The following is a 13,613-nucleotide window of genomic DNA, read 5'->3' on the forward strand; positions in this document are numbered from 1 at the left end:
CCTAGGAACACATAGTTGATTGTCTTTGAATAGTACTCCATTCTACAAGGTATAGTTAGCATATTCACCATGAAAATGATTCTTGAATTCCACACATACCTTGTACACTTTTGCAAAATCCTCATCTCCCTCATAGAGAGCATTGAACTCTTCTATGCCAATGCTTTGTAACTGTATCTCTTGAATTGTGAGTAACCTTCTACTCAATGCATCTATTTCCTTATTACATTGCCCCTTCTTATGCTTGATGATGAAGGTGTAGGCCTGCAAGAATTCCATCCACTTGATATGTCTTAGACTGAGCTTCTCTTGAGTATTCATGAAACTAAGAGCTCAGTTGTCAATGAACACCACAAACTCCTTAGGTAACAAGTAGCGTCTCCACTTTCTAAGGGCTTGCACTAATGCATAAAGTTCTAGGTCATAAGATGAATACCTAGATTTAGCTTCATTCAAACTTTTTACTGAAGAAAGCCACTGGTCTTCCCTCTTGACTCAAGACTGCTCCAACTGCTATGTTGCTTGTATCACATTCCACTATGAAGGGTTTTTCAAAACTAGGTAGTTTTAGGTGGTTTGGGTGGCCACTTCCTTCTTTAACTTCTCAAAAGCTTCAGAGGCCTCCTTTGTCCACTTGAACCAAGTTTTGTGTCCACCTTTTATGGTATCTAAAATGGGTGTACATATCTCACTGAACTTCCTCACAAACTTCCTGTAAAACTAAGCCAAACCATGGAAGCTATCCTAGGTGTTGGCCAATTTAGTATGGTTTTCACCTTATGTGGATCCATCTTGAGGTCTCCTTGTGACACCACAAATCCTAGGTATACTAGTTCTTGTTTTAAGAACTCACTCTTCTCCAAATTGATGATTAACTTCTCCTCATGTAGCCTCCTCAATACAAACTCAAGATGTTTCATGTGCTCTTCCTTGGTCCTACTCAATAATAGGATGCCATCTAGGTGGACTACTACAAACCTACCTATGTAATCTTTCAATACCTCATTCATCAATCTCATAAATGTGTTAGGTGTGCTGGTGAGGCCAAATGACATTACTAACCACTCATACAAAGCCTCCATGGTTTTAAAAGATGACTTCCACTCATCCCCTTCTTTCATCCTAATCTGGTAATAACCACTATTAAGATCTATTTTGGAGAAATATTTAGCACCTTCTAAGCAATCCATCAAATCCTCTATTCTAGGTATAGGAAATCTATGTCTAATAGTAATTCTATTTATGGCCCTAGAATCAGTGCACATTCTCCACTTATCTTCCTTTTTAGGAACCAATACAACTGGTACTGCACATGGGCTGATGCTTTTTCTAATCAAGCCCTAGTCTAACAACTCCTGCATTTGCCTAGCAATCTCCTTGAGGTGATTAGGTGTCATTTTGTAGGCAACCTTGTTAGGTAAAGATGCTTCTAGTATAAATTATATTTGATGACTTACCTCTCCTTGAGGTGGTAGAGTGGCAAGTGTCCCATCACATAATATATCCTTGTAGTGATCCAACAGTTTTTTGACCTCCTCTGGCATAGTAGCATGTTGAGAGTCTGGTCCTTCTTTAGGTTTAACTATGATAGAAAACCCCATTTCCTTGTCTTGTTTGAGTTCATTCAGGAACTCCTTGCCACTCATCAGCACCACATTGGATTCTATTGCCTTGTCAAATTCTTCTTCCACCAATGATTGCAACTTGTAATCCCATCCTTCTTGAAAGAGTACAAGTTCTTCTTACCATAATGCATTGCATCCTTGTCATATTGCCATGGTCTACCTAGTAGCAAATGACATGCATCCATTTGTACCAAATCACACAAGACTTTGTCTTGGTCCCCTCCCCTATCGTTAATTCCACCCATGCTTGTTCATTAACCAACTTGGTAAAAAATGTGATACAAAATCAACCTTTCTTGATAAATTTAATTTGAAGTATGTAAAAATAATTAGATAGTTTGTCTACTTTACTACTTACTAAACAAAGTTGTTAATCTTGATATTTGAACTTATGAAACAAAGGTTGACAATGTCTAAACACACTTTTAAGGAGCTTATTTAAGCAAATATCACATTCTCTTTAGTAAAACTCTTGGGTTCGTGTCATTTGAAAAAGATCTAAAGATAACAAACAATATATCTATCCAACACTCATTGCCCTAAATGAAAGTCTTGAAATTTAGAAATTGAATTATGATATTTAAAATTGAAAAATAGAACAAGATTAATATCATCCATCAATCTTATTAACCATACAGTTCAAATGACCTAAAGAATTAAAGGCAATGACTTGTTGGAAAGAAATTATACCCAATTTTAAAATTTGAAATTAAAAAACAAAAAAAGTCTTGTTAGGAAAAAGTTATATTAGAAAAAAAAGATCAAGTTGAAGGTTGATGGTATGCCACATATGCTAATCACTTTGCTATAATGTAGAGATGTATTGTTACGTTTTGATCTTCTCAAAACAAAGATAACCTCCAACCAATAAACTTATGGTGCCGTATTTCAGTCCCCTTAGGGTTTATATGAAGTCTCCGTTTATGACCTGTGCGACTGGATCATGATCTAAGCATTTGATCGAATAAACAAGGATTACCCACTATGCAGCCGTGGGTTTAATTGTTTCAGCCCAACAATGGCGAGTGGGGAATCTCTTCTTCCTGGAGGGTAAAGAAGTTGGTAGGGTGGGTTGGTTTAAAGCTTTGATTACTCTAATGCAATCCACGTAATCCGAGGATACGATGGAAGGTTGGTATGGGTGGGGCTCATCAAACCTACTCCCGACAGTGACCTGCAATCTGTCGAGAGTAAAGGGATTTCAGATAAATAGGGCACGGAAGGCAATTCAATGAGGCTCAGGCGTAGAGATCATGATGGGCATTTGGGGTTGGATTGGGGCATTGTTGTTGCTGTTGGTAGTGTACAAATTGGTGCAATGGAAGAGATTCAGGCTTCCTCCAGGGCCTAGGCCGCTGCCTGTAGTGGGGAATCTGCTAGACATCGGGGCAGTTAGGTTTAGGTGTTTCTGGGATTGGTCCAAGCAATATGGTCCTATAATTTCTGTGTGGTTTGGATCGACATTGAATGTGATTGTGAGCAACACCGAGCTGGCAAAGGAGGTTCTTAAGGAGCATGATCAGAAGCTGGCTGATAGACCCAGATCCAGGTCAGCTGAAAAATTCAGTAGAAATGGTCAGGACTTGATTTGGGCAGATTATGGCGCCCATTATGTCAAGGTGCGGAAGGTATGCACTCTGGAACTTTTCACCCCCAAGAGGCTGGAGTCCCTCAGGGCTGTGAGGGAAGACGAGGTTGCTGCAATGGTGGAATCTCTCTTTAAGGATCAAGGTATGCTTTGCTATTCTATTTTTGGTTGTCCTTATGTTATCCTAAAAGATGGGCTTGGTCAGCGGCAAGATATATTGTTTAATATAGTTTGGTCTTAAGATAATGAAGGTGATGCCACAAGGAGTATTTGTAAATGTCTTTAATTGCACATTAAAATGGGATTTGCTGCATAAACATATGTTTGCCTCCTAGCATTGTGATCAAAAGTACCGCATAGACATGTGTGGTGCTGATTGCATTCCTGATTGTAAACGACCGCGAAAACCAGTCAGCCAAGGACGATTGACTAACTTTGCCATTTTCACTCTCCCTACTTAATAGGCTATGAATGAGAAGTTCAATGCCGTTCAATCTTGTCTGTGGATGTGACTGCGCTGGAGATTTTTACATCAAAATACACTTTAAAAGACATTTTGTGATCTATTATTAGGATAAATAAATTATTTATAATTAAATCTCAAAACTAAACTAAACAGTCTAAATAAATTTTAGAAACTTTAAAATAAAAGAAAGAAAAAACAAAACAAGCAAACAAACCTATTTATGTGTCTGAGTGGGCCTAATTGTAAAGTTTGTATAAAACAGCATGGATGAATTTTAGAAACTTAAAAATAAAACAAAAAGAAACAAACCTATCTATTTATGTATCTGAGTGGGCCTAATTGTAAAGTTTGTATACTAGATACAAGTTGGAAACTTGGAATCCGGAAGTGAATAGGGTATTGGAAAATCAATCCTATTTTACAAGGTGGTGTGGCATACCAAATTGATGTCTGTCTGGTGTTAAATCTTGAAAAAAAAAATAGTAAAATACCCCCCAAAACAAACCTGTTTATGTATAATAGCCTGAGTGAACCTTGCGGTAAAGTTTGTGTAATAGACAGAAGTTGGAATGTAGAATTGGGTAGGGTATTGGAAAAACAATCCTATTTCTGATTTCTGGCCGTTCTTAGATCTTTTTATTTTAATTGCCTTTACTTTCTTTATACTCAGCCCTGGTCTTCTTGGTCTTACATCCCCTTGCATTACAAATCAGTGGTCATTTTAGCCTTGCGCCACTTCACAATGGAGTGGTTTTACAAAGCTCTGGTCATCTTGGCCTTGAATCACAGTAAAACTAAATGGTTTTAGAAATCACTGGTCATCTCACTTCACAATGGAGTGGTTTTAGAAATCATTGATCATCTTGGCCCCTCTTTCGATATTTATGGTTTTACAAATTACTGATCAGTGATTATCTTAGTCGTGCTACACAACGGAATGTTTTTCCAAGTCAAGATTGCCTTTAGAAGGGGTTTTTGGAACCACTCCATGTCTAAACATTGATATTGAAAATTCATCAGACCAAGGAATGTAGAAAGAGAAATTATATTGTTTCATACTGAGGTTTATTGATATATTGACCTCTTGTTTGGCCTGGCTTGTATTTGCATTTCAGTGCTTCTAATAAATTAAGTAGAAATTCATTGGAAAATCGTTATTTTAAAGTTTCTATGACTGTTCTGTTCCTAGCCTATATTTGAACTTTCTATTTTTGTTGTATAAGATTTTTTTCCCTTCTGATCTGTTGAGGATGATTTCTTTCTTCTGACTGGTGTTGTTTGTACGGAAGCTCCAGGCAAGGCTTTGGTCGTTAAGAAATATCTGTCAGCTGTAGCATTCAACAACATCACCAGGATTGCCTTTGGTAAACGGTTTGTAAATGAAGAAGGTAAAATGGATCCACAAGGAGTGGAGTTCAAGGAAATAGTTGGAACAGGATTGAAACTGGGAGCTTCCCTCACTATGGCTGAACACATTCCCTATCTCCGTTGGATGTTCCCTTTGGAAGAAGGTGCATTTGCCAAGCATGGTGCAAGGAGAGACAGACTCACCAAAGCCATTATGGAAGAGCACACTCTGGCTAGACAAAAGAGTGGTGCCAAACAACATTTTGTGGATGCCCTGCTTACACTGCAAGGAAAATATGATCTAAGTGAGGATACGATTATTGGTCTTCTTTGGGTAAGCCTCTCTATTTCTAGATGACTTTCTACATTCATTGGTTAATAACTTAATAACTTAATAAGCTTCATCGTCTCAAAATACTTAGTAAGATTACTTAAGTAGCCATACTTGTTTGCAGATCCATTTGCTCTATTCAGTAGTTTTTTGTAATCTACAAGTACTCCAAGTACTCAATAATGTTATTCATTTCATACAAGTACTCCAAATAAACAATGTGTAATCTACAAGTACTCCAAGTACTCAATAATGTTATTCATTTCATACAAGTACTCCAAATAAACAATGTGTATACTACTGCAGGATATGATCACTGCAGGGATGGATACAACAGCCATAACTGTGGAATGGGCCATGGCTGAACTTGTTCGCAATCCTCGAGTACAGCAGAAAGTTCAAGAAGAGCTAGATAGGGTGATTGGCACGGACAGAGTAATCAATGAAACCGATTTTAATAATTTGCCCTACTTGCAATGTCTCACCAAAGAGGCTCTCCGCTTGCATCCACCCACTCCCTTAATGCTTCCACACAAAGCATCAGAGAATGTCAAGATAGGTGGCTATGATATACCAAAGGGATCCAATGTACAAGTCAATGTATGGGCCGTTGCAAGGGATCCAGCTGTATGGAAGGATCCATTGGCCTTTAGGCCGGAGAGATTTCTTGAAGAGGATGTTGACATGAAGGGCCATGATTATAGATTGCTGCCATTTGGTGCAGGGCGGAGGGTCTGCCCTGGTGCACAATTGGGTATTTATTTGGTTCAGTCTATGTTGGCTCACTTACTTCACCATTTCACATGGACCCCTCCTGAAGGAATGAATGCAGAAGATATAGATCTCACAGAATCTCCTGGACTAGTGACTTTCATGGCCAAGCCTGTAGAGGCCATTGCAACTCCTCGATTGCCTGAACATCTCTACCGTAGAGTTCCACAAGTGTAAGGGTTTCGGCTATGCAAGAAGATGGGTATCCTTTCCATGGTTAACCTCTGAAACCCATTTTGTGGTATGCAGTAACTATAACTGTATGCTTTTTGAACAATATACATCAGTTAAATCAAGCTCTCTCTATAAGATTTTCGTCTGCAACTTGGGCTGACAAATTATGTGTATTGAACTAGTGTAAATTTGAATGTTTATGTTGGAATGGGCAGCTCCATTAAGCGCTCATTGCTTTGTAGAAAGTGCGATGAACAGCCTCCATAGGTGTCCCGCTTTAATGAGGGTGGATGCGCTCTTAATTGAGGACAACCCGAATAATTACACGGTGCATTTATGCTACTTGAAAAATATTTCAGCAGAATGTCCCTGAGGATGCTCGTTCTGTTCAGTTCATATATAAATATAAATCTGAGCTTTTTGACAGTGTATTCTTTTTATGCATAATTTGTCAACATCATATTTTGCTTTTGTTTTTGCGTTTCACTTATTATATTTATTTATAAATAATCACAAGATAAGAAAGAAAGTCTCCATCTGTGTAGTAGGATCTAATGGCAAGCCATTGACATCTTATTTTTTATAGAATTTGAATACATATCTTATAGAATTTGAATTTGTGATCTTTTTCTTTTTTAGAATAAGAAAAAATTTAAAATTTTGACATTTCTTTTAAGAATATAGAAAAATTTAAACTTGTGACCTCTCATTTAAGAACACAAAGAAGTTTGAACTTAGAAAAAAAAATTCAAACTTACAACATCTTTCCAAAATAAAAATTATCTACTACTGAACTAACTCAGACTACAATATGATAACTCAAATGTTAGGTATTTTAGATAAATGATTGCAATACAGATCCAGAAGCACCATAAGCACCATGAATCATATTATATCAGTCATTTTTACTGAAATATCTGCTGAAGGATGAAATCAATGCAATATCTATTAATAATTTTTCATATGCACACTATTGGTTGACTAACTAGGAACATTTGCATAGGTGTGCGGATTTTATTTCTAGAATTAAGGTATGCAGTTGGTGTTAAATGTTGATGTGTTCAACTGGACAGTCATTGTTAGACTAATCAAATTTAGGAACCAATTAAAAACGGTGTTTGGTGTCTTGATAAAATTTCTATCAAGATGGTTATATTTTTTAACTTAATTTGTCAATTACAAAAAAGTTAAATGTTGATTTTTTTTTCTTTCTATTGATGAAATTCAAGATTTATAGAGAATCTATTACTAGTGAAGTATTGTTCTAATATTAAAAAGGTGATGTTCTAAAATGAAATTTTATATAGATAATAATCCTTTTAAATTTGATTAAAAGGAGATGGAATGAAAGTGTGGATGAAAATCAAGTATTTGTAGGGCATAGATAGACCATAATGGGCTATTTGGTCATCTATAGATAGCTCTATTGGGATGGTGGTCTCTAAGGAGTATTGGTATGCATCAATCTTTTGGGACCAAAAACAAGTAAAGAATTTCAAGGAAGGCCTCGATAGCTAAGGCCACTCCAAGATGAAGGAAAATAAGAACAACAACTAGAAACACCTAATGGAAAAAATATGGATAGCACAAATTATAGTAGTGATAGAGGGGGGCCTAGGTAAGCCACTAGTCTAATAGTAATAGTCAAGTTTTAGTTGTTATTTATCATCGAGGTTGGAATGATGTGGTCAATTTTTTACTGAAATGGGTTGGGGAATGACCAACTCAAATGTGGGTGAGGAAATGGTGTTAAGAGGCTTGGCCATTTAAAGTAGAGCTAAAAACCTTACCAATGCCTTTTGTCTAGTGATTTGTGATACTGTTGAAGCCAAAAGTTGGATATTGGATAGTGGCCCTTATATGATGGGAGGGTTAGGGTTTTTTCCTTAAAGAATGGAAACCAAACTTTAACCCTTTGATGTCATAGAATGAAGCACCATCAAAGTGGTCAAGGTTGTAAAGCCTTCCTTTAAAATATTGGGATTTGAACACTTCAAGAGCTATTTGTGATGAGTTAGGAAGGTTTATTAGAGTGGGTGAAAGTATTGGAAAAGGAGAGGAAATGTTTTCATATAGTCCATGATACCAATCATATATTTTTGGGTCTACATATGGTGACAACAATATGACTACTTTGTACTCCTTGTGTTGGAGTTGATGAAATCCAACTCTGGAGACGCCCAAGATCACCTACATGCAATAACCTGTCAAAGGGAAGCCAAGGAGAGAAGAGCGTGGAGCTAGGGAAAAACCCTAAACAGACATGAGAGAGAAAATATGCAAACACAAGAAAATATGTATTTACAATATGCTGAATGTGATGTGAAATACAATGAGGGAGCTCGAATATAAAGAGCTCAAGGAATGTCCTAGAACAAGCTAGAAGATGCTAGGAGATAAGTGTGACAACTAAGCATACATCCACATGAGGTGAAAAGTCCTCAAACAAGGTGAGAGGATTAGTATGACTTAGGAAAGAACAAACTCTCGTATTGTCAACAACTTATAACAAGCTCCTAGACTACAACTAATAAATGAAATGCATTTACCTAAGTAAGCTTAAGTAATAGAATAAATAAATAAAAATTAATTATTTACTCTAACACCCCCCCTTAAGTGCAACATAGGGAAATGCCTTACGCTCACAAAACTAAGAAATGCAGAATGGGTCCCGACAACGAGGCTTGTTAGGTACCCATGTACAATGCAATGAAATGCAACCTCTGAAAACAAGGAAAGAGAGAAAACTGCGTGGGAAAACCCTCCCCCAAAAAGAGGTAAGAACCTTGTGAAGAACTGAAGAAGCCTCCAACTAGGGGAATGTCCCCTAAAATAGGAACACGGAGTGATCATGAAGAGCATCATTGAAACATGAAGAAGTTGCAGAATCTGCCATCAGAAAGAAACTGCTAATTTGAAGAACCTCCATGGAAGAAGAAGGCATAAAACAAGTGTGTCTATATGGTAGATGATCCATCTCACCGAAATGCATAGGTAGCCAGCCACTGCAATCGCCTCGTATATAGGATCAACCAATGAATACATAGTTCACACTATCGAACCATCGAACCACAGATGTATTAGAACAATAACATAACCCCCCTTAATGCAGATGGGGTGAGATGACAGGCAACTGAGAAGGTGGACCAAAAATCTCCTACAGACAAACCAAGAACGACGAGAGAGGAAGAGGTACAAACACCTATAAAGACACGGTCACAACGATGCTGCATGGGGCTAATGTCGTGGAAGGGACACTCACTTGACAAAGGGAGAAGGTCTAAAACAACAAACAACTATCCCCACCATGGTGCTTTATAAAAATAGTGCATGTGCAACTGACTCAAAAACAACGTTCATGAACCCGAAATGCAAAAGTGACACTTTATCTCAGGCATATACAAAAGAGCTTACAAATGATGTCTACAATGACCAGAACAAAGAAAAGGCTAACAAAAGAGAAAGTACAGCCTAAAACAAAAGAAACTATGCCAGGAAAATGATCCAGGGACCTAAAACACCCAAGATATCTAGCATATAGCAAAAATGTTAAAAACATGATAGAAAGAGCATGGGCCAAAATCTAAGGAAAATGACTACATTTCTGAAAAGATGACAAAACCAGCTTTCCAGAAATATAACGTTTTCAAAAAACTGACATGGGATGCAAAAGATATGCATGCCGGAGTAAAAAACAAAACTCTGGACTTCAACTAAAAAAAAGGCAACAAAATAGCATCAAAACCTAAAAATACCTGCACCAATGTCTCCGTCTTGGAACCAACTTTTTGGCGCTTCTTTCGGATCGGAAAAATACCTCCGTATGCTCAAGTTATGGCCAAAAAACTGCAAGTAGGTCAAAATGACCTTGGAGAGGTGCAAGGGTTGATGCAAGGATGACATCATGTTGACATCAGCATTAAATGAGGTAAAATTTGACGGACTGCGGTCCGTCATGGCAAAAAAGAAGCCACGTGCCAGTACCACATGGATGCCACATGGCAAGCAGGGTGACATGGTGAGACCACGTGGCAAAGTGCCACATGGCACCTCGGCCACGTGTCACCCCAGCACTCGGCCAAGTGGAAAGTAACTACTGACTGTACTACTGAGTGGGCTAATGCAGATGGCAGCGGGAACTAGGTGAAGCGGGAGTAGAGAATGCCTATTAGAGCGAAGAGTAGAGGTGTTGTTGCTGGCGGGGCTCTGCAGCGGGCGGAGGACGAGTGGCGGCCAGGTCGCAGCCGGCAGTGGTGCGATGGTGACCGCTCGGCTACGGCCCAAAAAATGATTTATTTTTTTAAAAAAAATCGCTCAAAAATTCGTACGATCTGTACGGAACCTCTTGCAACTAATTTTTTTTGCCTCCCGGAGCCCTGTCTCCAAAATTGACGAATTTTATATGGATCCTAGCTGAAAAACGCCTTCTGGATCCAATGGCAGCATCCGTTTGGGCCCAATGTGCTCTGAAATTTTTTTGTTCCCCCAATTTGAAGAAAAATGCACAAACAAACTAGGGTTTGTGACTTCAAATCATGACTTCAAAAATTCTTCAACCAAGTAGCAGCAGGAAGGCTCTAATACCATGTTGGAGTTGATGAAATCCAACTCTGAAGATGCCCAAGATCGCTTGCATGCAATAACCTGTCAAAGGGAAGCCAAGGAGAGAAGAGCGTGGAGCGAGGGAAAAACCCTAAACGGACATGAGAGAGAAAATATGCAAACACAAAAAAATACGTATTTACAATATGTTGAATGTGATGTGAAATACAATGAGGGAGCTTGAATATAAAGAGCTCAAGGAATCTCCTAGAATAAGTTAAAAGATGTTGGGAGATAAGTGTGACAACTAAGCATACATCCACATGAGGTGGAAAGTCCTCAAACAAGGTCAGAGGATAAGTATGATTTAGGAGAGAACAAACTCTTGTATTGCCAACAACTTATAACAAACTCCTAGACTACAACTAATAAATGAAATGCATTTACCTAGGTAAGCTTAAGTAATAGAATAAATAATAAATAATTAATTATTTACTCTAACACCTTGTGGTAGGCACCTAAGTGTGCTACAAATGAAGCAAACATACTCTACCTATGGTAGGATGTGAACTTGTGACCTCTCACTACTACATTTGGGCCTGAATTGCAATAGTAGGCTGTTGCAATTGCAACGCCCACCCATCGCCCAAGCGACAGAACCACAAATTGGCTCCTGTCGGACAAGCGTCAAACTTGTGCTATCCCAAATTATGACGACAAGGAGTTCTATCACAATTGTGATGGATAAAACTATCGTAACTTGGAAGAAGGAAAGGGCAAGAGTTCATGTTGACGCCATTGCAATTGTGACACTAGACTGTCGCAAGTACGATGCCTTAATCTTCCATTCGTTTGTCGCAATTGGGACATCTGTGTTGTGGAAGCAACATTTAAACGTTAGAACAATTCATCATAGTTGTGATGGTGGTGTGACAAATGTGTTATGGGAGTGACAACTATCCATCAAAACATGTCATCGCAATTGCAATGGATAACTGAATTATTATTATTATTTTTTGTTGCTTGTACATCCCACAACTGAAATGTTGGATTATTTCTTCTGGTCCCAAACATTAGTAACTAACATATTGCTCAAACTCTAGTGGATACCCTCCAAAAAGTTAAATTGAACATTAAAATAATCGTCACTTGAGACTCTAAAACAAATAGTCCAACTCACTTTCAGATTAACTCAAACACTTAGAAAAGGTTTCCAACCTCACATATTTGACAAAAACCATTATAATCATAAGAATAATAGAGCCAGTTCCAAAGATAGCTCAATGGAACCATAAATAAACTATAAAACTACTGGTGTTAGTAGTAAAAACAATAGATTTGTCTATGGTACCACTGCAAACCATTGAAATTGAAGCAGTTTGACAAAATATTAATGAATATCTATTTTTATATGTTGTTTACTATATTTTGATTCCATTTGTATTTCTGAGATATTTGAAGGCAAATTTTTAATTTTATTTAATTAGAGTGCATTGTCAGTATGTTAGTGCTTATTTTCTACAACTTGTGGAATTCAAAAGTTTGTAGTACAAGTCATGATGATTCTTTTGTGTGCGAGTTAAACAATGGTTAAGAAATTCTGTTACGCTCATTATAATGTTTATTTGGATTCTTCATCTAGTGGAAATGTTTTTTGTGAAAAATCTTGCTCTTGGGGTGCCCTTTTGAAATACATGTTGCTTCTTTTGTAATTGTTTTTATCTTCTAATTCATTTAAATCAATGTAAGGACACAAGATACTTATAAAACAACATGTACAATTTCCTACGTGGTGGTATATGAGAGCTTGTTTATGGAATTTGGATGATTTCCCATTTTCCTTAATTTGAGTTCAAATTTAAATCAATATATAAAAATTGAAGTTTGAATCAATATGTTAAAAAATATTTTGAAATCATACACTCGTTATAAGCATTTGCTAGTTTATTTACGCTTGTGAAAATTGACATTATTTATTAAAAAAATCATATCTTTAAATACAAACAAAGATACTCATGCGAGAGTCTAATTGGTGATCTTGGGATGATGAAATTGTTGAAAGGTTACTTAGTTTGCTTTGTCATGCTTAGTCTAATTTGTCCAAGTACAAACTTATCCTCCTAGTCAAGTGTAGCAAACATACATTAATGTTCCTTTCAATGTCCAAAGCTCATTCTTAACTATTATGTTTGTAGTATTTAAAATTGCAGAAATGTCATATTGACTTAAAACCATGACATATGAACTGAGATTGCACATTGAACTATGGCCTCCTTCTGCATTACTTGAAACCAAGAGATTCACACAGTTAGTTGGCATGCAATCATAGGTTAATGTTGAGCTTCACTTGGTTTCAAGAATAGTTTAATATTCTCTACTAATTAGGGCTAACCACGTAAAGATAGAAGCTCATTTGGCCCCACCCCATCTAAAATCTAAATTCCTCGTTAGCATGTAAAATCTTTATGAAATAATCAATCTTTAAAATACAAAAAAGGTTTCAGACTTGCAAAAATGACATCATTTTCCCATCTTCTAGTGCATGTCATTTTTCCATCCCATCCAAAATAAGATTTTACCACTCTGAATTGAGAATGCATGTGTAGTAACATTCTATATGCATGGACAATAGGTGGAGTTGAAAAAACACAACATGATTTCATTTATTTAATAGGTCTATTATGTTTTCAAAATTATAGACCATCATAAACATTAGAACTCTAGCTACTATGGGCAAGAGAATGTCCTCAACAAGGCAACACATAGAAA

At 37.2% G+C, this 13,613-nt stretch overlaps 1 protein-coding gene across 2 annotated transcripts; it reads left to right on the forward strand.

Annotated features, from left to right (window-relative positions):
* Positions 1 to 2,859: 2,859 nt before the first annotated feature.
* Positions 2,860 to 6,728, forward strand: LOC149557526 (cytochrome P450 98A2-like). Of its 2 annotated transcripts, none has more exons than XM_089832174.1 (3): positions 2,860 to 3,356; positions 4,969 to 5,360; positions 5,664 to 6,728. In XM_089832174.1, the coding sequence occupies exons 1-3, from the start codon at positions 2,879 to 2,881 to the stop codon at positions 6,303 to 6,305; spliced, it is 1,512 nt and encodes a 503-aa protein (XP_089688300.1). In that variant the 5' UTR covers positions 2,860 to 2,878; the 3' UTR covers positions 6,306 to 6,728. The 2 variants fall into 2 exon arrangements, with proteins under 2 accessions (XP_089688300.1, XP_089688301.1); XM_089832175.1 differs by having other exon boundaries at positions 4,975 to 5,360.
* Positions 6,729 to 13,613: the final 6,885 nt, after the last annotated feature.

The sequence above is a fragment of the Cupressus sempervirens genome, chromosome 5 (assembly GCF_028749045.1).
Source record: "Cupressus sempervirens isolate cs-2001-9-10 chromosome 5, ASM2874904v1, whole genome shotgun sequence".
In the NCBI taxonomy this organism is placed as follows: Eukaryota; Viridiplantae; Streptophyta; class Pinopsida; order Cupressales; family Cupressaceae; genus Cupressus; species Cupressus sempervirens.